The sequence below is a fragment of the Heptranchias perlo genome, chromosome 18 (genome assembly GCF_035084215.1).
Source record: "Heptranchias perlo isolate sHepPer1 chromosome 18, sHepPer1.hap1, whole genome shotgun sequence".
NCBI lineage: Eukaryota > Metazoa > Chordata > Chondrichthyes > Hexanchiformes > Hexanchidae > Heptranchias > Heptranchias perlo.
This window is the reverse complement of record NC_090342.1, coordinates 15,892,002-15,917,542: the sequence shown is the minus strand read 5'-3', so window position 1 is coordinate 15,917,542 and position 25,541 is coordinate 15,892,002. Positions and strand designations below refer to the sequence as shown.

The following is a 25,541-nucleotide window of genomic DNA, read 5'->3' as shown; positions in this document are numbered from 1 at the left end:
TGTTTCCTGTTACTTAGCCAATTCTGTATCCATGCTGCCACTGCCCTTTCATTCCATGGGCTTCAATCTTGATGACAAGCATATTATGTGGCACTTTATCAAACACCTTTTGAAAGTCCATATACACCACATCAACTACATTGCCCTCATCTACCCCCTCTGTTACCTCATCAAAAAACTCTAGCAAGTTAGTTAAACACGATTTGCCTTTAACAAATCCATACTGGCTTTCCCTAATCAATTCACACTTGTCCAAGCGACTGCTAATTCTGTCCTGGTTTATCGTTTCTAAAAGTTTCCCCACTACCGAGGTTAAACTGACTGGCCTGTAGATCCTCCTTTGGGGGAAAGCAAATCACAGTCTATATTAATAAAAGCACTGCTGTTGTTGGAGAGCACTATGCTGTTGGCCTATAACTTTTAGGACAATTGCTTCTTTCTTGGGGGAACTTTTAGGCTGATGAATCTTCCAAGTGTGTCTTTCAGTAAAGCTGTTAATAGTTAGTTTCTTTCCTGCACTGTGGAGTCAATTCCACAACACAACACCAAACAGTTACATGAATGCTGATTCTGGCTGTGGACCATCTATGCTGGTTTGGGTAAAGTCTATGCAGGCGACCGTTGAGATGGCTTGGTATCTGCCAGTGGCAGCAGCAATATATATGTTATGCTGACACAGGATATCTCAAATGGACTGATCCAGTCCCAAGCATTGACATTGTTCCCTTTGATGAGCATGAAAAAAATGGCCACTGGATAAATATGTAGTGACTCAAAAAAAAACACTGCTTGAAGGAAATAAGTATTAAACAATCCACGTGGTCAGATTCCCTCACAATACAGTAACCGCTAGTGTCCTGTTCATTTACAGACAAATGATAGTACTCTGCAAAGAGCGCATTAATGAACCTACATGCTGCAGGTAGATAGTGAGTGAGATAATGTGAATGAAAATACTGATGTGCTGAGTACACACAGATCTCTCTCTCTCTCTTCTCTTTGCCTCACCACACTCTGATACATTGTGTTCCTACCTCATTCCTGCCTTTAGTGTGTCTGGAAATTTTCTTTGGAGACTTGGTCAGCTGGAAGAATTTACTCACTGCACAGCTTACAGGAATAAACTAGAAACCCAATTCATCATGTCTAATCCTAAATGTGAGAGTCTGTGCACACTGAAGATTAGACACTTAAATATTTTTCCTCTCTGCAGTGTTTATGAATGTTAATTTTTTTTTAGTCTCTGTCTTGGATCATCGGTTCTGTTATAAATTCCAGTAGCCAGGCTGGAGGGGCTATATGTGCTTTTATTTTACGGCTGCATTCCTGTGGCTTGGGTTCTATTTCTCAGCCATTAGTTGGGAGACAGACGTGTTGATGTGTCTGCTGGTAGCTTGACTTTATTTAGCTGTTTGTGAATTGACTGGCTGTGAATGTCAATGGTGCAGACTTCCTGTGTACTATGGTTTTTGAAAAATTATTTTGGAGACATGTTAATCAGTGGTTTTTTCTCAGTAGATTTTGTGTTCTTTTATTATTAGCTGTTCCCAAATCCTTAGAATGCAGTGTACACTATAGCTACGAATCTCAGTCGTATAACTAAAGTATCCATTTGCACCTTCTTTATACTGCCTGGCTGTGATTTGGACTGTCAGATCCAGGAGAAAGCTCTGCACATGCACAAAGCTCCACACTCTAGCATTACATTTTAAATATGTTGTGATGTGGAGATGCCGGTGATGGACTGGGGTGGACAAATGTAAGGAATCTTACAACACCAGGTTAGAGTCCAACAAATTTATTTTAAAATCACAAGCTTTCGGAGATTATCCCCTTCGTCAGATGAATGAGTGAAAAGGTTCTCAAATCGCATATCTTATACTAGGCTGGGACAGCATCACACCAATCAAAAGGTGTCGTTGTTATTCAAACAGGCCAGTCACGGAGAACAGCACGTCCCAGTACACTGGATATACATTGTGTCAATTACACAGACAGGCAGAAAGAAACCCAAAATGGCAGAGAGAGAGAGAGAGAGAGAATATTAAAAAACATAATTTTTTTCCCTTTTTTGCTGGTGGGGTTACATGTAGCGTGACATGAACCCAAGATCCCGGTTGAGGCCGTCCTCATGGGTGCGGAACTTGGCTATCAACTTCTTGATATGGAGTTGAGTTGAACATTCATGTTATCTCACTCACTTATCTATATGCCTGCAGCATGTAAATCCATTCACTGCAGCCTATTATGTTTGGGACCCATCATTCGCTCACGTGTGAGCAGGGCATTTAGGTCAACGATAATGATTGTTTACTGTATCATCACAACCATGAAGGATTGTGACCATGTGAACTCTTTAATACTTATTTCCTTCACACAGTGCTTGTGTTTTTTTTTTTGCTTCCTCCCCATAAATATCTAGAGGCCATTTTTAAGCTGCAACTTTAACATTGCTGCAAAGTAGTAAAGGAAAGTTTTGCAGTATGTTAGAGTTTTCTTTTTCTTTTTGTGTTCTGTGGCATGGATCTTACCATTTTACACTTAAAATACAGCATTAATATCGCTCCCTGTCTTTCTTCAATTATTAGAATTTTGCAGGTATACATTCAATTTAATCGATTTCATGATTCAATCGTGGTACAATCTTGACTACTGTGCAAGTACTAAGCAGTTTTGTATTGAGTTGAGTTCTTGACACCATTTTATGAAGATAGAAAAAATGAATAAATCATAGTCCTGTCACAATTTGAATCTCAAGAAAGATCAAGGGGGTAACTTTTATCTATCCCACCCAGTGGGAAACTGGCGGGATCGGGTCGACTGTCCATTTTACACTCTGCCTGATTTTGCTTTCCATTGTCATCTTTAAATTTATCTTACTTCAAATGCTCATCTAGCTAAATAATCAGAATCAGTAGGAAACTCAAAACTGGTGGTGTTTAGACAGGATACTTTGCATGTTGATATGCTAATTGAAACCTTATTTGCATGCTTTATTCTATTAATGATTTCTCAGATTAAAAGAAAGAATTGCATTTATATAGCACCTTCCACAACCTCAAGACGTCCCAAAGTGCTTTACAGCCATGAAGTACTTTTGAAGTATAATCACCGTCGTAATGTAGGAAACATAGCAGCCAATTTGCACACAGCAAGATCCCACAACAGCAATGTGATAATGACTGGATAATCTGTTTTAGTAATGTTGTTTGAGGGACAAATATTGGCCAGGACACCAGGGAGAACTCCTAGTTTCTTTCATGTGTCTGAGAAGTCAGTAACTTTCTGTTGTAACCTAAGCTTTGGGTATTGTATGTTGATAAATGTGGCTCCTTCTTAGTTTCACCTATGATTTCTATCACAATCTGTGCACTGAATTTATTAGTGCAGTTACTAATATAATTTAGATGTACATTATGTTGGCTTTGGATTTACAGGAGATATCTCAGATTTATTCCTCTCGTTCATTTTGATGCTGTATTTTTGCTTAATTCTAATCTAATCATGAATCTGATTTTCCTCTGGCTAAAATTAACTACACAAATTCAATAAAGCATGATGTGATTAGGATTACTATAATACCAGTTTAAATCTAGTATGATCAGATAATTTGGCATATCACATGGTGCTCAACATGCAATCAATCATTTGGACAATTTCCCCCACTTATTTCTGAAATACTGCAATAAATTAAATGTAATCAGTGTTCAAGTATTTCAAGAATCTGAATTCAATAGATATGTTAATGTCTGACATTGATGAGTTGTGATTCCTTTTAACATTAAAATCTCATCTTACCTAGGCGGAAGGGAAGGGAATGGATGGTTTAATGATCCAGATGAGCTTGAAGAGTTACAGTCCTACAGATATGTATTTTACAATGAAAAGAAGTTGGTGCACATGGTTCTAGAGTTTCAGTTCAGCTTCCAGTACAAGCTGGCAATTTCAGTTTATGTGGCACAAAAGCTGCAGCAAGATAAGATATGGTTTTTGACCAGGAGTAGAAGGACATTAGACACTGATCAGCTCTAAGAAGTATAGACTTAGAAAATAACCATACAGATGCTGGCCTATAGCAGACTTGCTTGAGACAAGGTGAGGGTCCCTTCTTATCCCAATTCTCATTGCTCCTAAATCCAGACTACAGAGGCGAGTGAAGACTGAGGGATATCCTCATCTGCATCTGCTCCTGTGCTATCAAGCTGCAATGCAGGAGTAAAGAGACCAATTCCAGAAAACAATGTTAAGTCATGGAAGGGGGGAGAAAACATTACTTACAAAAATGTTTGTTTAATAGATTTGCAAAAAAAATATTTGGGTATGTAAGGATGCAATTAGACTGCCACTCTCGCGCTGATGCAAAACATTTTGGGCTGCGCTTTGACATGAAAATGGCAGTATAACTCTGGAACTAGCACCTGGAGGAAGAAATATGGGGCTGATTTCTACGGCCTCCGCCAGGCGGGAACAGGGCAGCAGTCGGCCGAAAATGGCAGTGCATCACTTACCGTCCCATTCCCATTCCCGGTATGGCTGCCACCATTTTCTTCAGGGTCTTCATCAGGCAGGAGCCTATTTGTAATATGTAGATCAGGGTCCTATGCTAGTTGTAGGACCCCAATGCAATTTTGAGGTAACGATGGGTGGAGTGTGCACTGCCTATGCATGAACGCTCCTCTTCACCCTGTCTGGGCCCACCCCATGCAATTACCTCCCCCACTGCAGTGGAGCTGCTGGAATTCACCCCCCCCACACACCCCCCACCCCGGGAGCTGCTCGTGAGCGCCCGAACAGCCCTCGGAGCTTGCCGGGATTATGGAAATGAGGCCCGACCCTCAGAATGACTCGTGCCTCTCCGCTGGGACTTGGTGCAGGTGGGGTGAGCACTCTTCCCACTGCCTGCCTGAAGTTCGCTCATAGTTAAAATCTACCCCAATAAAGTCAGTGGTGTATTGAGAAGCATACACACAGTGAATTAGGGTACTGGCTGACAGATATGTGAATCAGACTTCATTCTTGAAAACGCTTTATTTTGATTCATTCGTGCCATGTGGGTATCGCCAGCAAGGCCGGCATTTACTGCCCATCCCTAGTTTCCCATTTAATACAACTGAGTGACTTGCTGGCCACATCAGAAGGCAGTTAAGAGTCAGCCCTGTGGAGATGAGATTGGAGTCACTGGACCAGATCAGGTAAGGACGGCTGGTTTCTATCCCTAAAGGACATTAGTGACATTTAGCTTCATGATCATATTTTTTTAAAACTGATACTAGCTGTTTATTTCCAGTTTTTTAAAAACTGAATTCAAAGTCTCAAACTACCATGGTGGGATTTGAACTTGCATTCTCTGGATTATTAGTCCAGGCCTCTGAAATACTGGTTCAATAACATAACCTCTCTACACTGTCGTACACATTGTACTCTGTTGTAGGTATTTTGTGAGCAAAATACTTGAAGGTCGAAAATAGAGTATGAAAGCTTAAAAAGTTTAAACTTGACATATTTAGTTTGAACAAAACCACTTTGGACCATACTTAATATTAGGTCAGTTTGCAGAAGGTTTTTTTAAAAAACATGAAAGAGCTAGGAATTCCAATGCATTCCTGGAGTCCAATTCCACATCCTGGGATATTGGTAAGGTATAAGTAATATTCACTAACAAAATAATTTACCACGCTTATTCCTTAGTTACACCAGGAATGCATATCAACTCCAATGTAATTCCCTGAAGAGGTAGTGTATAAGTTTTTTAAAAGAAATTATTGTAAGTCTATTCACAGTTATTGGTCTCCGAGGCAAGATATTCTTTAATCAAATTGAAGTAATTCGACTCTGACCCAGCTGCGATGAAATGTTTAAATTATCAGAACAAGATCTGAAATCAGCAACAGATTTAAACAGTATGAGGCCAGCTGTTGGCAGAATATTACACAAGCCATTAATTCTACAAGTATAGTAATGGGGGCGTTAATTCTGCAAGAGGGAATTTCTGAAATACACTGCTCTTTGTTCTGTTTGAAGTAAAACACGCAGTAATTAAAATGATTTAACCATGTGAGTACAGTTGAAATTGTTTAACTTGCACTGAAAGAAAACAAATATTCAATTTATGTGCCCTATGAAACTAGGGCTTTCCTTCAGTTGAAAACCTGAAGCCTTTATTCTTGCAATCATTGAGACAAAACATGCTCCAAGGAACTGGATGTACTGTTATTTTAAATTATTTATACCATATGTCCATGTAGAAGTGTAACACTAGTGAACAACCTCTAAAGACACTTTTACTTTACCAATTGGGTACCAGGAGTGTGATGCTCAAACTACCTTCGTATTGTACTACCCTGGTTTTTTTCATTGTCCCATTCTTCCTATCGGCCCCATAGAAGCTGATTTGTAAAATGTACTGCTACCATGACACACTGTTGGACATTTCTAACATGGAATATTATCAGGCTGGCTTTGAGAAACACTGATAAATCATCCCTATGTAGTGCCTATAATGTCTTGATTACTAGCTGCAACTCTCTCTTAAATATTGCTTGGTGGATAATTTGGCTTTAACAAGCACAAGTATATTAATCACTCAAATTAGGTCTTCGGTAATCAGGGGCTTTCAAAATATATCTTTGTTTTCCTAGCGGAAAAAATAAGTAGTTTTATTACCGACTATTGTTGAGTCAAATTAATATCAAATAATTACTCATATAAATAAATAACCTAGCAATAGTTGACTTAAACACAGATTAAGTCATTGAGTAACATCACAACAAGGACTGCTGTGGTTTAAAGAGAAAGCCCACCACCACCTTCTCAGGACAACTAGGGATGGGCAATGAATGCAGCCTTGCCCACATCCCAAGAACAAAGATTTATTTAATTTGATTATATGAAATATGTAGTATACTGGCCTCCAGAAGTAGGCCCCAATCAGGGTGGAGTCCAGGCTAGGGAAGTGCCTGGACCTCCAAAGGTAAGGAAAGAATTTTCTTTAAAAAATTATGGATTGGCCTGCTTACACAGGGGGTGAAGGGAGACTCCATGGGTCTCCAGGATTGGGGTAGGGGGTCTAGACCCCAATCACCCTGATGGCAGCCAGGTGCTGGATTTCCTGGCAACAAAGAGCTGTGCCCATAGTGATGCAGGTGCTTGAAGACCCTGTGCTAACTAGGTGCCTTCCCATTGATCTCACAGGATCTATGGAATTACATAGAATATACAGCACAGAAACAGACCATTCAGCCCAACAAGTCCATGCCGGTGTTTATGCTCCACATGAGCCTCCTCCCTCCCTACTTCGTCTCATCCTATCAGCATATCCTTCTATTACTTTCTCCCTCATGTGTTTACCTAGCTTCCCCTTAAATGCATCTATACTAGTCGCCTCAACTACTCCTTGTGATAGTGAGTTCCACATTCTAACCACACTAACCTGATCTAGTGGGGTCAGCATGAAAACCATCTGCGGGCATGATTCTGGTGTAACTGCAGGGATCGCTGACAATGAATTTACTGGGAAAAATATTTTTAAATGAGCGAAGACTAGTTTGTTTGTTGTCTTGGAGATCTGGTATATAAATATAATACAAAGGGCTTGCATTTGGTGCGTATCTGTCAAATTCAGATGTTCCATTGCAAAAAGTGTCAAGTGTAAAAAAAAGAGAAAAAGTCAGTCATTTCCAGTGTTTCCCTCCAATTTTCTCCTTTCTTCCTTTGAAGGTCAAAACTAATGCTGGAGTACAGCTCCAAGAGCACCGATAGGTCTCTAGATGCTCACTCTAGTGGCCATTCTTCATGTCTGTGCCTGGACAGTGAGTACTGGTGTGCTATTCATCCATGGGGAAAAGGAAAATCACAAATAAAGCTGATCCTGTCCCCACTTTACAGCAGAGGTCACAGGATAGTGACTAATTGAGTTCCTCTGCCCCATTCTTCTCAGCCTGGGTACTGCTCTAGTTCAAGTAAGCTATAGGCTAAGTATTGAAGCTGCCACATTCCTATATAGTTTAATACCACACAAGATAGTATACATACCCTCAGAGTCATTAGCAAAGGCCCATTTTTTTTCTTAAAGCAAGCAACAGAAACGGTGGCAGTGGCATAAAATATATTTTTGGTATATTTGCCTGTATAACAACAGTGACTGCACTTCAAAACTAATTAATTGAATATAAAGTGCAGTGCTTTGGGATGTCCTGAGGGATATCATGAGATGCCATATATAGCATTCTTGCCTGAGTCAGAAGATTGTGGGTTCAAGTCCCACTCCAGAGAGTTGAGCACATAATCTAGGCTGACACTTCAGTGCAGTACTGAGGGAGTGCTGCACTGTTGGAGGTGCTGTCTTTCAGATGAGACTTTAAACCAAGGCCCTAATTCTGGAGTGAAGCAGATTGATACTCCCTCCTCCATAGGGAATCCTCCTTGGGCTCTAATTCCAGATTTGTAGTAAAACATTAGTGTTGGTGCAAAGTGAAACCGTTTCTCACTGATGCTATTGTTGTAGTGTAAACACACCCCTAGATAATTATACGGTAAGGCAAGACTAAGTGAGCAATTATGTTATCCTCAGAGGACCGTGCTATCTTTTGACGATGAAGCAGCCATTTTAAGAGAGGGATATGCAAGATAAAAACAAAGCTAGATGTGAAATCATATCAGATGTTTTATGTCCCATCACCCTGGAAGCACAGAAAGTCATAAATGGTCTTTATCAAGAATCTATGAAGCAATAAACACCTCTTGTGCTGATTAAGTTGTGAGACTACAGGCTGAGGAATTTAATCAAAATGCAAGGGCAATCTATTGGCAAAGAAATGTCAACAATCAAGGCTACTAGTTCTTGACAGTGGGTTCAAAATGCTTTAAAAAAGCACAAGTACAGTATCTCACATTGCTACAGTCGGAGAAAACGCTGGCAGGTGATGCTGGGATGTGGAGCAAGATAAGATATGGACTAGGAGTAGAAGGACATTTAACACTGATCAGTTCTGTGAAGTATGCAGGTTAAGAGAATGATTCCTTGCCATTCTAGGGGCAGATTTTCCTCCTTGACACAATCTTCGGTAGAGTGGAACTTCTGCATATCCCTTCTCTGCATCCCTGACCATTGCCCATTTTCTGGGGTTTGGGTAATTTAAGTATTTAGGGTGGATGCTAGGGCCATTTATGGTGCTCCCTCAGATTGGGGAGGGAAAATGCTGTGGTTCCTTGCCGCAGCGTGTCATGGCTGATGACCATAATTGTTTTTAAACTTTGGAATTTAAATTTGCCACTTTGACTAATCCAATCAATCAATCTGCTATTGATTGGCCCTGTAAAATTTAACCTCCCACAGCCCATGGTAACACTGGACTCCAGGAATGCATTGGAATTCCTTGTCATTAAGCATTATCCCGCCATTTGTGTCTTATTATAATAAGCCCGTCCATATTTGGGTGGGGTATGGTCCACTTGATGCTATTTTCAGTGGAAAAACCCTGAAGTGATGGATAGCAGAGAGCCAGCCTGATTGCTGCCTCCTCTGACCGTCCAGGTCATGATTAACTGAAGAAGAAAATCTACCTCCAGTGTCTTCTATGTTGAGTCAATCTGATCTTTCAATGCAGCACCGCTCCCCCGCCACCCCCAACTTTCCTTAGTCTTAAAGCAGAAGCTCAGTGTACTGCAAACACTACATCAAATAGTTCAATTGTTGGAATTCAAATCAAGGAACCAAATTGCATATAAATGTATAGTAAACTACCATGGCAAAAAATGTTAAATTATGTATATTTAGACTAAATGCTTTATTTAAGCAAGTTGCCTTCTCAAAAGTAATGGGAAACATCTTGTGCTTCAGATTCTGACAATTATAGATTATTGATTGGAAGTTACCGTGGGCATGATTTTTACCTGGAATTGGGTACCCCACGCGAATTGAGTGCGTCGCAATCTGTGATCGCAACTCAATTGACGGTGAATATTTGAGCTTCCGGGTTTCCTACTGACCAGGCAGCCAGATTGACAGTCTGGCTGGGGGGGGGAGGGGGGGGAGGGGTAGGAAGAGGAGGTGGGGGGATGTGGACGACATCGGGGCGGGGGGGGCGGTCCTGCCAGAATCGGGGATGATGGGGGAGGGTGTCAGCCAACATCGGAGATCGGGGTGGAAAGGGTCGGCCGATTGAGAGGTCCTGTCGGCCAGGTGTGCTTGTTGGGCCTGGATGAAGCACTCCTGCTCCTCCGGGCCCACAAGCAGTGCAATAAAGGCACTTACCTCATGGATCCGGCCCTTCCAGCCTGCTTTCACCTGATGTAAGAACATAAGAACATAAGAAATAGGAGCAGGAGTAGGCCAATCAGCCCCTCGAGCCTGCTCCGCCATTCAATAAGATCATGGCTGATCTGATCCTAACCTCAAATCTAAATTCATGTCCAATTTCCTGCCCGCTCCCCGTAACCCCTAATTCCCTTTACTTCTAGGAAACTGTCTATTTCTGTTTTAAATTTATTTAATGATGTAGCTTCCACAGCTTCCTGGGGCAGCAAATTCCACAGACCTACTACCCTCTGAGTGAAGAAGTTTCTCCTCATCTCAGTTTTGAAAGAGCAGCCCCTTATTCTAAGATTATGCCCCCTAGTTCTAGTTTCACCCATCCTTGGGAACATCCTTACCGCATCCACCCGATCAAGCCCCTTCACAATCTTATATGTTTCAATAAGATCGCCTCTCATTCTTCTGAACTCCAATGAGTAGAGTCCCAATCTACTCAACCTCTCCTCATACGTCCGCCCCCTCATCCCCAGGATTAACCGAGTGAACCTTCTTTGTACTGCCTCGAGAGCAAGTATGTCTTTTCTTAAGTATGGAGACCAAAACTGTATGCAGCATTCCAGGTGCGGTCTCACCAATACCTTATATAACTGCAGCAATACCTCCCTGTTTTTATATTCTATCCCCCTAGCAATAAAAGCCAACATTCCGTTGGCCTTCTTGATCACCTGCTGCACCTGCATACTAACCTTTTGATTTTCTTGCACTAGGACCCCCAGATCCCTCTGTACTGCAGTACTTTCCAGTTTCTTGTCATTAAGATAATAACTTACTCTCTGATTTTTCCTGCCAAAGTGCATAACCTCACATTTTCCAATATTGTATTGCTGTGAATTGGAAGCGATGGGAAACCTGAACAGGTAAGGTTAAATTCATTTAAGTTTTCCAATTCACAGAGTATTAAGGACCTCAAGTATTCTAATGAGGTACATTACCCCTTTAAGTATCGGCCCACCGGCTTTAAGTGGGGGCGGGACTTCCTGGTGTCTGCTGTGCACAAGCATCCAAACCTGCCAGAAGCTGGGATGTGGACCCCCTGCAAAAAGTTGTTATTTTAACCTCTCACCTGCCCCAAACCACCCATTCTTGGGGGTTAAAATTACCTCCCACATATGAGAGAAAAGCAGATAATCACATAATGTGAAAATAATAGAACTAGTTTTACCTCAAGCATTGTTGTATAAAACATAATCATTAAAGAAGTTTTAATAGTCTAGATTTTTTTATGTCTAGTACCACTGCTCATAGTTAACAAAACACAAAAGTAAGATTGAAGAATCCAAACAACGGTGAAGAATCTTTTGTTCTATATTTAAACAAGGCACCTACCAACTTTTCCACATTGTTCACCTGAGGAAGGAGGTAGCCTCCGAAAGCTTGTGAATTTAAAATAAAATTGCTGGACTATAACTTGGTGTTGTAAAATTGTTTACAACTATAAACAAATTATTTTTCACAAGTGTTTATATGAGAATTAAGCAGACACTGTTACCAAGATGTTTCACAATATAATTCACACATCATTTTCCTAGGGATGAGATGAGGTTACATTTAAATGGGTTGTAAATAAAACTTCAGCTGGAGATATTAAGGGTCGGCGTTAAATATGGAAGGCTGGCATCACTTTCCACAAAGCAATGTGCCATCAACACTCGGAGGCCACAGCTCATACAAGTCTGCAGAATGTAGCTGAGATCTGCGAACTAATGGAAAAATTTATCATCACTAGCTGGCATCCTCTGTACTTTCTACAATCCAAGGAAATCCAAATAAGCAGTCAGTCTGAACTGCTTTACAATTCTTCTCTATGTGTATGCATATAGATTTACCTTTAATGTACCTGCAGACCAAACCAATTCAGTTTGAGTTTAATTCTTTTTATGTTTAAATGTGATTTTGTGGAACAGGTGTTATTTGAAGTTAGTAAACGGTTTGCACCAAAGTTTATTGTTCAAAGAAACAAAAGCTACTAGCTCGTCTGACTGAATACTTGCTGGTATTCATTTCATTGCTTTCCTTAGAACACCTGTCTTGGGCTTTAAATAATAATTGTGGTAAAAATACATCAACTGGATTATATTCCATGATACACTAAGCCACTCTTTGTTTGAAAACGTCCACTTTCCACATTTTTAAATGGAAATTGGGCATTCAGTATAAAGCAATCCTAAATCTACCATTTCTGGCAAGATTTTCTACTTTAGCTGCCAATCCCTACTCTCGCCAGTCTTTTGCCAATAAAACAGACTAACAGTTTCAGGCTGTTAATTCAACCGTTATTGTTCAAGCGCTTCCTTGGCTAGGACTTTTGTGCATGTGACGAATGAGAGACCGCTCATTAAATGAACTTGTGTAATGCTGGTAAAATAGTAACTCCCACCATTTAATTTTCATTTCTTCAATTTAGCTTTGTTAAGAAACATGTCTATTACTTGATTTGATGGTGTTGTGGTTTTGTATTCTCGTGTGGTACCTGGTTACCTACAGAGAAGGCGGAACTGATGTTTGCTGGAACCAAGAAACATACAATATGGCACAGTGTTGGCAGATGCTACAGGATTCTGATAAAATACAGCACTGTCAATTCTGTGAGTTCAGTTTTGTAACTGAAGATTTTTATCTTACCACTAAAATGTAGATTGATGAAATCTCAGGCCACCCAGTCATTGTGTTCCTAACTATCTCGATGTGCATATGTGTGCACACAGCTGCAAGTTTGTTTAATCTGTGACGTAATAGGACTTTTTCTACATTTCAAAAATGCATCACTCACTCACTTCATTTACAGCTGTGGCTATAGTGCAGGGCTGTCCAAGCTTTTTGTCTTTGGGGACTGCATAGGCATGCACTATAGGGCCTCGGAGGTCACATACAGGCCTGGAAATTGGGTGGGATCGTGGAGCAGAAAGACAGAAAATGCTGGTGGTAAAGCCTACCATTGATCGCCCCGATCAGGATTTACCTCAACTCACCCATGCCGGAATTATCACTAGCCGTTCCGTCCCACCCACTGCATGCAAATGGCAGAAGGACGTTTGGGTCCAAGCACCCGGTGGATTTCTTTCCTGCTCGCCCCAGTCACATCTGCTTTCCGGGCCTGCCATAGGGAAGGTAAAGTTTGAGGATGCTTTTAAGTATCCCTGGAAATGACTGCCTCCCAACTTGTACCAACCATGGTTGGTGGGCAGGAGCTGGAACTGGTGGTAGTCAGGTGGGCAAAGATGAAAATGGTGTCGGGGTCTAAATGACGTCACTTGACTCCTGTTTACATGTATGCACAAGGCACCTGTTTCTGACGGGAGCTCTGGCTGCTACGATTCAAGTCAGCCTGAAAAATCAGAATGGATATCAGTGCAGTGGTAAGTTAGCAGGACTAGCAACCACTTCATCTTGGTCCCACTACTGTAGTGAGGTGAAAATCGCTTCTCCATTACTTTGTTTTAAAGTTACAATTGTATTTCTGGCTCAGGCTAGCATTGCATTTTTTGGTTTAAGTTGTCTTCTGTGTCAACATGGGTAGACGTAGAGAAAATGTTTCCATTTTCTGGGGAGACCAGAACTAGGGACCATAAATGAAAGATAGTCACTAATAAATCCAATAGGGAATTCAGGAGAAACTTCTTTACCCAGAGAGTGGTTAGAATGTGGAACTCGCTACCACAAGGAGTAGTTGAGACGAATAGCATAGATGCATTTAAGGGGAAGCTGGATAAATACATAAGGGAGAAAGGAATAGAAGGATATGTTGATGGGGTTAGATGAAGAAGGCCCATGTGGAGCATAAACACCGGCATGGACCTGTTGGGCTGAATGGCAAGTTTCTGTGCTGTACATTCTATGTAACATAGAGAGTAGTGCTTGCATCTTTACATGGCTGCATTAGATTCTCTGGTCAATTGATATCTGTTTGAGAATAAAATGAAAGGATTACTCTTTATGGTTCAGTGGATAAATACACTGTGTGGTAGGGTATTGATCCATACAGATCAGTAAGGCTACAGGTTCAGTGCTTCATCGGTACCTTTAGCTGACCTTGGGTTGGACGGTGACAAAAACTCTACAGTTGGTCTTAGTATCACTGAGGTAAGTGGGCCGGGGGGGGGGGGGGGATCATGGAGCGTCACCATTCAATGACCCTGCTGGGAAGTGCTTGTGTCTGCACATGGGACCAAGCTCAGCCACATCTCCTGTGACTGAATAGCTTACCAACAGTCACAATCTAAATTGACTAATGAAGAATGGCTACGTGGGTGAAGTACCAGACAGCTGCTAGCACCTATGAAACTTTATCTTAGTGTGAATCAGCACCTTAAGGGGAGGACAGGAACAAATTTGAGGAGGAAGAGTGTAATAAATCATTTGTAGTGAAACATGGTCTGAATTGTTCAGTGTATGGGTTTATGGTTGATTCTTTTCATTTGTATTATAGAATTACTGTTAGTCATTGCTCTGCAGTATTACTTGTTTCAAGTAACTTTGCTCCATTTTCTAAACACCAATAATTATCCCAAACCTACCGTTTTGTAATTCTTAGAAACAATGTATTCCACTTAAGAACAATAGTAGCATCATAATACTTACAACTCCTCTAGGAAGTGGATATTGAAAAGGCCATTCTGGGGCAGCTCAGTAATGTTGTTCATGCTGAGATCTCTGAGAGAAAAAAGAAATGGAGATTGCGTTAATCGATGATACAACATTCACAGTCGGTTGTTTACAATGAGATTTGTTAACTTATAATTACTCTTAAAACTGCTAACAATTCAGAGTGTCCCATCATTTTAAAATGATATCAGATAAATAGGATTTAATGCTGGAACTTCCTAGATGCTAGTGTGGCTTTAATGTCAAATTTGGTGGAATGGTAATTACATTATTCTGACTGCAGAAAGAAAGCACAGTTAATATCCTGAAAATTATTTCTGTAAAGAAGTATTTCACAGCGTATCCTATTGCAAAACATGAAATAATGATTGATAGTAATTAAATTTATAACTAGAAATGCTTTTTTGTATATTCAACAAATCCCATTAAGTAGGCCTATATAAACAATTTATTTATTTTTCCATGGAAGTTTAAGAATTAAGCAAGTGAAATGAGGCACAAAATGAGGTTGTAATGTGATCCAGTTATGTACCACATTTCTTGATGAGGTTCCACAGTAGTTCCTGGTACAGGAAATTAATAATATCCCAGTGCAATGCAGAATTTAATCAAATGCTGTACAAGGTGAATTTACAGTTAATAGATTTAATACCATTTCTGCTCACATCAGTACTTTAAATAGCTTTCCCATTCTTGTGATGTATCCATTAGGCTTTATCTCAGGTTATGGGATTACCAATGATAAACGCAGGGAACCTGACCAAAAGTAAATGTCTCTTTGACAATGCAGTCCCTTTTAGATGCTGAAACTGTTTCATATTGAGAACCGAAAAGTTGTGCCTCAGGCTCAGTAACAGTAATGATTCTGATTTTCTTGTAGAAATAAACAAGACCAATTTTTCAGAAATATGAGATCCAAAATGTTTAACGGCAAAGAAAAAACATGTGTGATTGGATTGAAAAGCTGGAATAGCTGTTCAAACATTAAGATAAACATTATAAACGTGATCCCAGATGATAACTGCAAATGGAGGTTCTCTAAATCAGCAGCATCATTAATTTAAGGGTTAAACTAAGAATTATTTGCTCTGTTTCTATGTTTTATATTCTTGCCATCTTTTGACATTGTCTGAAAATGCATCCAACTTGTTTTTAAAAAAATCAAGTACATATACACTATCATTTTCCAAATTCTTTTCTAGCTGGGTGTGCTAATGACTTCCAGGATAGTCTGCAAAAGACAAACAGCCCACGGACAATTACTGCCTAAAAAGATTTTAAATATAAACACTGCTCCTACAAGTCTCTTTTGGACAGGTGTACTCAACCACCTAAAATATTCCTGTGGTCTAGGATCAATGGAATGAAATACCTTTATGAAAACTGTAGGAAGTACACTAACAAGAGAGCTGTTAAAGAATCTCCAATTCTGTGCAACATGACTTTGCACTTCTTTTATCACACAGACAGCTGTCAGATGTTTTGACTGCACACTGCAAGAAGTCTATGCCAAAGTTTAACTGGTCGAGTAAAATCCTTGACATTATCAAAAAATAATGGAAAACAACTTCTGACTGAATGAAACTTTTATTATCAGTACATCTGATCACTGCCAGTACCCACAGTTTTACAAAGCACACTATGTGCTTTTATTATTGATATTTGCTTCGAAGAATGAAGACTAAACCTTGGAATTCATTATATTGTAGCACATACATGCAGACATCATTTTGTGTTTGGATAAATAGTCACAAACATTACATACTTCAGATAATTTCTTCGACAACTTACAAACTGTTTATGATTATTGCAATGATATAAAGGAAATCAGCCTGATTAAATAGCTGTAACATTATAATGTGTACAAAGTGAAGATGAGTTTTAATAGAAATGCTTTAAAACACAATTTGTATAATACTTCACACAGAGAAATTGTCTGACAACTGTCCTTGAGTATAAGGCCACCAGTGCAGTTTGCAATCACTAACTAGCTATATTCAATGACATGTAAAATCATTTAAAATAATTTGCAAGCCTTATAAAGAAATTATTCCAAAGAAGTGATACCTTTTCAGGGTTCAAATCCCATGATAAGATTACTGCTTTGTACTCCCTCCCCCTTCCCCCACAATAGTCATTGTAAAATGTCTTTAAACTATAGAATACATATTATAGGTTTTTTGCCGTTTTGGGTCTTTTTTGGCAGTGGCGTATAGTATGGCGGTTACTGGACATCAAAACTTGTAATGTAAAGGAAAGTGTGCAGCACATTTATGATATAATCAATGCAAATTTATCAAGTAATAATCAACAACTGATTACCAAGAAGTTATGGTCAGTGTTTTTGTAATATTTTCACCTTTTCAGTAAATGTCTCTTGGAACTTTCAATATTTAAATGTGCAAGTTTCTAAAACAAACATACAAAATGGATGAGAAAAGATTACCAGGCACAACAATGCTTACATTATCTGTTAGACATACAACTTTGTCCAACACCTTCCCCATCATTAATAATGTTAACTTCTGCGGGAAGAGAAAGAAAAAACTCTCGGCAATTTTGGGAAAGAACTCTGGGAAATTATTTCGCAGCGCTCTAAAGCAATCAAGCAGGAGATCATCATTACTCAGTTTGTCCATTCGCAATTCTTCAGATAATGAAGCAGTCCATGTCCACATGCAGCAAAACCTGGACAACATCTAGGCTTGGGCTGATAAGTGGCAAGTAACATTCGCCTGACACCAGCCAATTACTATCTCCCCTTGACATTCAAAGGCATTACCATCACCGAATCCTCTACCATTAACATCCTGGGAGTCGCTATTGTCCAGAAACTCAACTGGACCACCTACATAAATGCCATGGCTACTACAGCAAGTCAGAGACCGGGTATTCTGCAGCAAGTGGCTCACCTTCTGACTCTCCAAAGCTTCTCCACCACCTACAAGACAGGACTGTGATAGAATACTCTCCTCTTGCCTGGATGGGTGCAGCTGCAACAGCACTCAAAAGGTTCGACACCATCCAGGACAAAAGCAGTCCGCTTGTTAAGCACCCCATCCACCAGCTTAAACATCCACTCCCTCCACCATCAGTGTACCATGGCTGCATTGTGTACTATCTACAGGATGCACTGCTGCAAATCGCCAAGGCTTCTTCGGCAGCATTTCCCAAACCCACAACCTCTGCCACCTAGAAGAATAAGGGCAGAAGGTGCATGGGAACACCATCACCTCCAAGGTGCATGGGAACACCATCGCCTCCAAGTTCCCCTCTGAGTCACACACCATCCCGACTTGAACATGTACTGCATTTCCTTCATCAAAATGCTGCTTCTGCCTACCAAACAGCATTGTGAGAGTACCTTCACCACATGGACTGCAGCAGTTTAAGAAGAAGGCCCACCACCACCACCACCTTGTCAAGTGCAACTAGGGATGGGCAATAAATGCTGGCCTTGCTAGCGACACTCATAATCTGAGAATGAATAAAAATAAAATGATGCATCACTAGGCATATGTAACTAACCTCACCCCCTCCCCCAATGTGTCCCAATGTCTTTAGGAACATAAGATGGTACAAGAACCTGAAAAAAAATCCATTGGGCTAGTCCCAATGGAATTCTCTACCCCAGAGGGCTGCGGATGCTCAGTTGTTGAGTATATTCAAGACTGAGTATATTCAAGACTGAGATCTATGGATATTTGGATACTAAGGGAATCAAGGGATATGGGGATAGGGTGGGAAAGTGGAGTTGAGGTAGAAGATCAGCCATGATCTTATTGAATGGTGGAGCAGGCTCGAGGGGCTCTACGGCCTACTTCTGCTCCTATTTCTTATGTTCTTACGTTCAAAGGTCATGGACATTCTATGCCACTTTATTCTCATACCATTCAATAGTCAATGTCTGTGAAAAATTTATCCATCACCCCCTCAAAATTTATGACATCCTCCATTTGCACTTCCTTACTGGGTAATGCTATTCCGTATATTCTCTACATATTCACCTCATGGCTAAGATTACATGGCTGCCAGCGGCAGCGGGGAGAGGAGTTGTTAGGAAGTGTTTAGTTGTGATGCTTCAAGTATCATGAGTGTGGAACAGGCTTGATGGACCAGCTGGTCTTTTTCTGTCCGTCATGTTCGTATGTTCATTAAAGTTGAACGATAAATAGAATCTATGTTATGGAATATTGAACTCAGTGATTCCTAAAGGAATAACGTTGTGAATTTTTTAAAAAATTGGTACAAAAGTGTTGTAATGAGACTTTTCTCTATAATGCTGCATTTGAACCTTAACTACAGTGCAAGCATAGTTAGATTAAGTTTGTAGAACAGTACCAGTGTTTGGTATTGAAATTACTCATCTCCTATTGAAGATGTTGAGCTAAATTTGATACAAGAGTGGCAATATTATTCATGTGCTGTATTCTATTTGTTTCATATACTGATGTATTTTTAAGTTAGTCCATTTTACATGCAGCCATTTTGGCACAGAACATAATTCTATTCAGAGAAAATGAGTCCCAATTTTTGACCCTTTCCTTATGCCATTCTAGAGTGCAGTGCAAATTGGCACACTGTAACAAATGACTGGTCATCTGAGCAATTTCTGAATAGTAAATTGGTGCAAACTGCATGACTGGATCAGGTCAAAGATGCAAGCGAGTCTTGATGCTGCTTACCTTTATCTTATTTTTTCCTTTAATTGTCTCCCGTTGTCTTCCTTTTTCTCCTGAAACTGTACCCCAGTGTCTCATTCTGGAGTACAATTTCACAGGTGCTAGCACCTTTCTGGTACTTCACCAAAGCAAGCATTCTCAATGTGTGTGCATACAGAATGAGCACTGATAGACTAACTCAGCACAGAGCAAGGATCTGATCTGTCACGTTCCTGCTGTATGGCTTAGTACCACACCAAGTGATGCATTTACCCACTTAGGCATTGGGAAAGCTCTATCTGCTTCTTTATATTGCCACCTACTTCACAGACACCTGATACAAAACTGTCAATAAAATTAACATCTCCTAACTCCCAACCATGGCTATTCATATTTCCCCTGTTTCTTCAGTGAGAGAGGGCAGTCAATGAGGTATATAAGGTATTAAGTTGAATAGAAAAGGTTACTCCAGAGCACTATTTCAAGTTAAACCACATCTACAAGACAGGGGAACAAGCTGGTAAAAGGCAAGTTCAGGACTGATGCCAGCCTTGGCTCAATGGTAGCACTCTGACCTGAGTCAGAAGGTTGTGGATTCAACCCCACTCCAAAGACTTGAACACCTAATCTAGGTTGAGATTTCAGTGCAGTACTAAGGGAGTGCTGCAATGTTGGAGGTGCCATCTTTTGGATGCGATGCTAAATCAAGGCCCCATCTGCTCTCTTAGGTGGACGTAAAAGATCCTATGGCACTATTTGAAGAAGGGAGGGGAACTCTCCTGGTATCTGGCCAATATTTACTCCTCAATCAACACCACCAAAAAACAGATTATCTGGTTATTTATCTCATTGCAATTTGTAGGACTTTACTTATGCAAATTGGCTGCCGTGTTTCCCTACATTACAACAGTGGCTACACTTCAAAAGTATTTCATTGGCTGTGAAGCGCATTGGCACATGCTGAAGACGTGAAAGGCACTATATAAATTCAAGTTCTTTCCTCCTGATCTCAGGAAGCACCTTTTCACACAAAGAGTGATCAATATCTGGAATTGTCTTCTGGGTAGGCTTGTGGAGGCAAAAACTTGAATCATTCAAGAGGCATCCAGATAGAATCATAGAATCGTAGAATGGCCCTTTGAGTCCGTGACGGCTCTCTGCAAGAGCAATCCAGCTAGTCCCACTCCCTCACCTTCTCCACATAGCCCTGCAAATTTTTTCTCTTCAAGTACTCAATCAATTCCCTTTTGAAAGCCACGATTGGATCTGCCTCCACCAACCCCCTCAGGCAGTGCATTCTAGATCACAACAACTTGCTGTGTAAAAAAGTTTTTTCCCATGTCGCCTTTGGTTCTTTTGCCAATCACCTTAAATCTATGTCCTCTGGTTCTTGACCCATCCGCCAATGGGAACAGTTTCTCTCTATCTACTCTGTCCAGACCCTTCATCTCAACCTTCTCTGCTCTAAAGAGAGCAACCCCAGCTTCTCCAATCAATGCAAGTAACTGAAGTCCCTCATCCCTGGAACCATTCTAGTAAATCTTTTCTGCACCCTCTATAAGGCCTTCACATCCTTCCTAAAGTGTGGTGCCCAGAACTGGACACAATACTACAGTTGTGGCTGAACCTGTGTTTTATAAAGGTTCATCATAACCTCCTTTCCTTTGTACTCTATGCCTCTATTTATAAAGCCCAGGATCCCGTATGCTTTCTTAACTGCTTTCTCAACCTGCCCTGCCACCTTCAATGATTTTGTAGTGAGGGGGAACACATAGGTTCCAGTGGAATATTGAGAAAGATGAGCATCATCTGTACTTAATTTGTTATCTTTGTGCTTAGCTATATAATGGATTTTCTTTAACGTGGTCTTCTCAAATATGCAATCATAAATGTTCCTAAACATTCAGGTCCAGGTACTTTATTTTAAAGAACTGCAAAATCACATTTGTGATCCCACCAGGATGGAATTGAGACCACGTTGTCTGAGGACTATGCTCCAGTAGATAGTGAAAGCTATATGGTTTTCGTCCTCTTTGAGCTGTGGATCGCTGCTGACTGTCAATAGTGACAATAATAGGGAAGATGGATAAAGGCAAAGAATATTAAGTCAATGAAGTATACTTATGGGAGTAAAGCTAATTAAGTAACATGAAAGATTTACTTAAATGCATGCATGCTGCCCTACACTCCATCTGAACTTTGCATCGGACTGGGAAATGGAGATGTATCTTTACACATTTTCTGCCAATCTAGCCAATAGGAAGCAGCATGTGACAAACAAAAATATGCCAATGTATAAATGCATCAATCTAGCCCACTTTAATCAGAAAGATGAATAAATTCAATCAAAATCTCCTTTGTGTCAACGTGGCTGCTGAGATTTGTCAATGAATTACTTACGCCATGTCTCAGAATTTTGAAAATGTGCTAATACTTCAATGTACTTTGCAGAAACTTAGACACATCAACACCAGATACATTATTGTTTAATGGTCTCATGTAAATCTCAACTGTGTGTGAAGTGTTTAAACAGTTTTCAGCCAGTCCACTTGGATAACAACTGGAGAACAATCAACCCTTTGTGTATCACACCCTGTGACAAATCACAGAACAGCACTGGTGTTCTAGTCAGAGGAGTATTCAAACCTGCTGTACATTTATCACTCACTGAACCGTTCCTTAGTTACCTTGGCATTTACTGGAATAGGCGATATTCAGTAAATCAGCAAATGATAATGAATTTTCAACAATGTACTGCGTCCTTCATCGGATACTCAATGCTGAATGAGCATCTGCAACACCCAGACTGGAGACTATGGGGATAGTGATTAAAGAAACATATACAGGTTTTCTCTATTTGGGCATTTTCCCTTGTTACAGGGAGGTTTATTCATTCTTTTTTCCCATGTTTGACATTAGGGCTGCATTAATGTTTTAGGATTGATGATGGAGACTTTTTTTAATGTCTACCATCAGAGAGTCCAAAATCAGGGATGAAATTAATGAACACTTAAAAAGGCATGGGCTAATCATGGTAGTCAATGGGGATTTAAAAAAGGTAGGGTTGTGTTTGACTAATTTAATTGTTTTTTTTGAGTAAGTCACAGAGTGTATATATGGAGGGAATGTGATAGATGTATATATAGATTTTCAGAAGATATTTGGCAAGAAGCCATGTAACAGAATTTTTGTGAAAATTAAAGCACAGAGTAAAGGGAATGTAGTTGCATGGAGAGGGAAGTGACTAGGGGATATAAAGAGTAGGGGTAAATGGATGTTCTATGGGTTGGTGTGCCCCAAGGATCTGCACTGGGCTCTCTTGTTTTACATTTATATGAATGATTTGGACATAGGCAAAAGAGGAACAATATTAAAGTTTGCTGATGATACCAAATTAGGGGGCAGAGCAAACTACGAGGAAGAAGCAGAAGATTTAGGTGGACATAATCTGGTTAAAAGAGCAAGCAGATAGGTGGCAGGTACAGTTCAATGTCAAGTAGTACATTTTGAGTAAAAGAACAGCAAAAGGAAATATACCCTAAATAATAAAATTCTTAACCACGTGGAGGAAGAGAGAGACCTAGGGGTATAGATGCATAGATTTTTAAAGTTGGGAGAGCAGATATAAACGACTATAAAAAGGCAAATACTATTCTGGGTTTATACATAGGAGCACTGAAACAAAAGAAAGAAAGTGATGTTAATTTTGTACTAGACATTGGCTGGGCCACAGTAAAAGTATTGTGTGTGGTTTTGAGATATTAGAGCAATGGAAAGTGTATACTGAAAAAAGCTATTGAGGCAGAGACTATATCATAATTTAATATTTGAAAAGAAAGAACAGAAAAAGATGTGGGAAAATGGGATTAGATAGCTGCAGCTGATGTGCTAGCACTGCCACAGGTGCAAAAGGCGGAACGGCCTCCATTTATGCTGCAATTTCAATGATGATTTCATCTGTACATTATTTATGTAGCCATTATTATAAACATATGAAAAATCAAAGGCAAGAGCTGGATAGTACCCAAACCGAGTTTGGTGAGTTAGTCAGGCATGTATATTGCATGGATGGTTAATCTTTTCAGGAAAGAATTTTGGCATTCAGTATGGCCAAGGCTCCAGTAGAGGGAGCAGGACAAACAAACAATTACTAGGAGGGAGTAAAAAGATCAAAGATCAAATATAAAAAGCACAGTGTAGGCAACTTGCCAATAGAACTGACAAACAAATTTCTGCTTGATTGGAAATGGTGTTGTGAATGAGATCATTCTACAGGAGAAATTTGGTATCTAAATTACTTTTTTTAGAACTTAGGTTTGAGGTCTTATATCAAGAATGCAGGCAAAGATTATTGCATTAACATGGGAGACAGCTCCTTAACTTCCCAATAAGATAAATGAATGTAAGCAGACTACTGCTGTAACTCTGACTGCGATAGTGTAGCTGTTGTGCATTATAAAAAACCATAAGGTGTCAATCATTGACTGTCATTAGTTACTATGTGAAGAGACTAATAGATAACTGTCAAATACAATGTTACGCATGCCAAGGTCACATATAAGCCCCAAATTTGCCACGAGTCTGTCAGCTGTATGGAGCCTCATTGCTGGTGGGTGTGAGTCGAAAATCTGGTCCCCAATTTTGCTTACTTTAGATTGAGCAATAAAACTGTGCAGCAGGCATATGCAAGCCTCGATTAAATGAAAGATTTATTTATAGGGTAGGGGTGGCAGGTGTCCTTCTTGAAGGACACAAGTGAACCAGTTGGGTTTTGATGACATTCTGGTAGCTTTCACGGTAATCCTTTTTCTGGTTCCAGCCCACAAATGACCAGATTTATTGAATTTAATTTCACAAGTTACCATGGTGAAATTTGAACTCTCAGCACTGGATTGCTAGTCCAGTACAGAAGAGAAACATTTCTCTTGGAGGCACACCTTCCATGGACAAAGTCTGCGAAGTAAGGTACACTTTGGCACTTCTCCAAGTGATAAACTTCCTTATTTGCTCCCAGGCTTAACAGATCTAGGAGACTGCATTCACTCCCCTAGCCACCTCCTCCATGCAGCTTGCACCTCCATCTTCACAGGAGCGTGGCCTTCTGCTGCAAGAAGAACCACTTTGCTTCATCTGAGTTTTGCCCAAATTTCGTCTTTCAACTATTTCTATCAGGAGCTATGATTTTCTTTTTAAGGGCTAGCCGCAACCTTTTAAAAGCTGCTGTCTGTCTGGAATTTGCAACTACTAGCCAATACTGCTGCTAGCCTGGCTCCCAGTGCACACTTTACAGACTCTCCCCACAGAGAGAAAATTGAAAAAGGGGCTGGTTTTCACTTGCTTTGCCTGGTGTTAACGGCCTCAATATGGGTTTGGCAGCTTTATCGCCCCAATAACCCTGAGGATGCAGCTGACTCCATATTGAAAGGGGCCTACTGCCCAGTGTCCAAAGCGCCTGCCTGTTTCAGGCAGTAGGCCCCTTTTAATATGCAAATTGGGGTCCTATAGAACCTTTTAGGTTCGAACTGCGTGAGCCGTGCTGGCTCCGATCAGTTCTGTGGGCAATGGAGCTGAAGAGGCCCAGGAAAGATAAGTTTGGAATTATTTTTGTAGACTGCTCCCCCGGGCCCTACAAAAATAATCTGGACCACTGTTGCCCTGGGACTCTCCTGTGCAATTGCGACTTCTCCGAACTTACCCTGCTGGCAGCCAGGACGGCCCTGTATTAGTAGACCTCAATCCAGCCAGCTTCACTAGGATGCCCGTTTGGCACCCGCAACTCGCCAGCCCGATGTAAATGAGGCCAGTGTCTCAAAATCACAGCCACCTCCTCGCTTCGTGTGTGGGCGAACGTCCGGCACACTCCACCGGTCAGTTGACCAAAAATAAAAAACAACCCCAAATGACTTTGCCAGATTCTGAAATTGGGCTATAACCTAAATGAAAAAAAAAATCTCTCACTAATTGCT

The 25,541-nt window shown here is 40.4% G+C and overlaps 1 protein-coding gene across 1 annotated transcript in view; it reads right to left on the bottom strand.

Moving 5' to 3' along the window:
* LOC137334620 (leucine-rich repeat-containing G-protein coupled receptor 5A-like) overlaps positions 1–25,541 on the bottom strand; it is a 139,109-nt gene that overhangs the window by 79,823 nt on the left and 33,745 nt on the right. Inside the window, exon 2 of the mRNA XM_067999438.1 lies at positions 14,891–14,962. Within this exon, the coding sequence (XP_067855539.1) occupies positions 14,891–14,962 (72 nt within the window). The remainder of the gene's footprint in view (positions 1–14,890; positions 14,963–25,541) is intronic.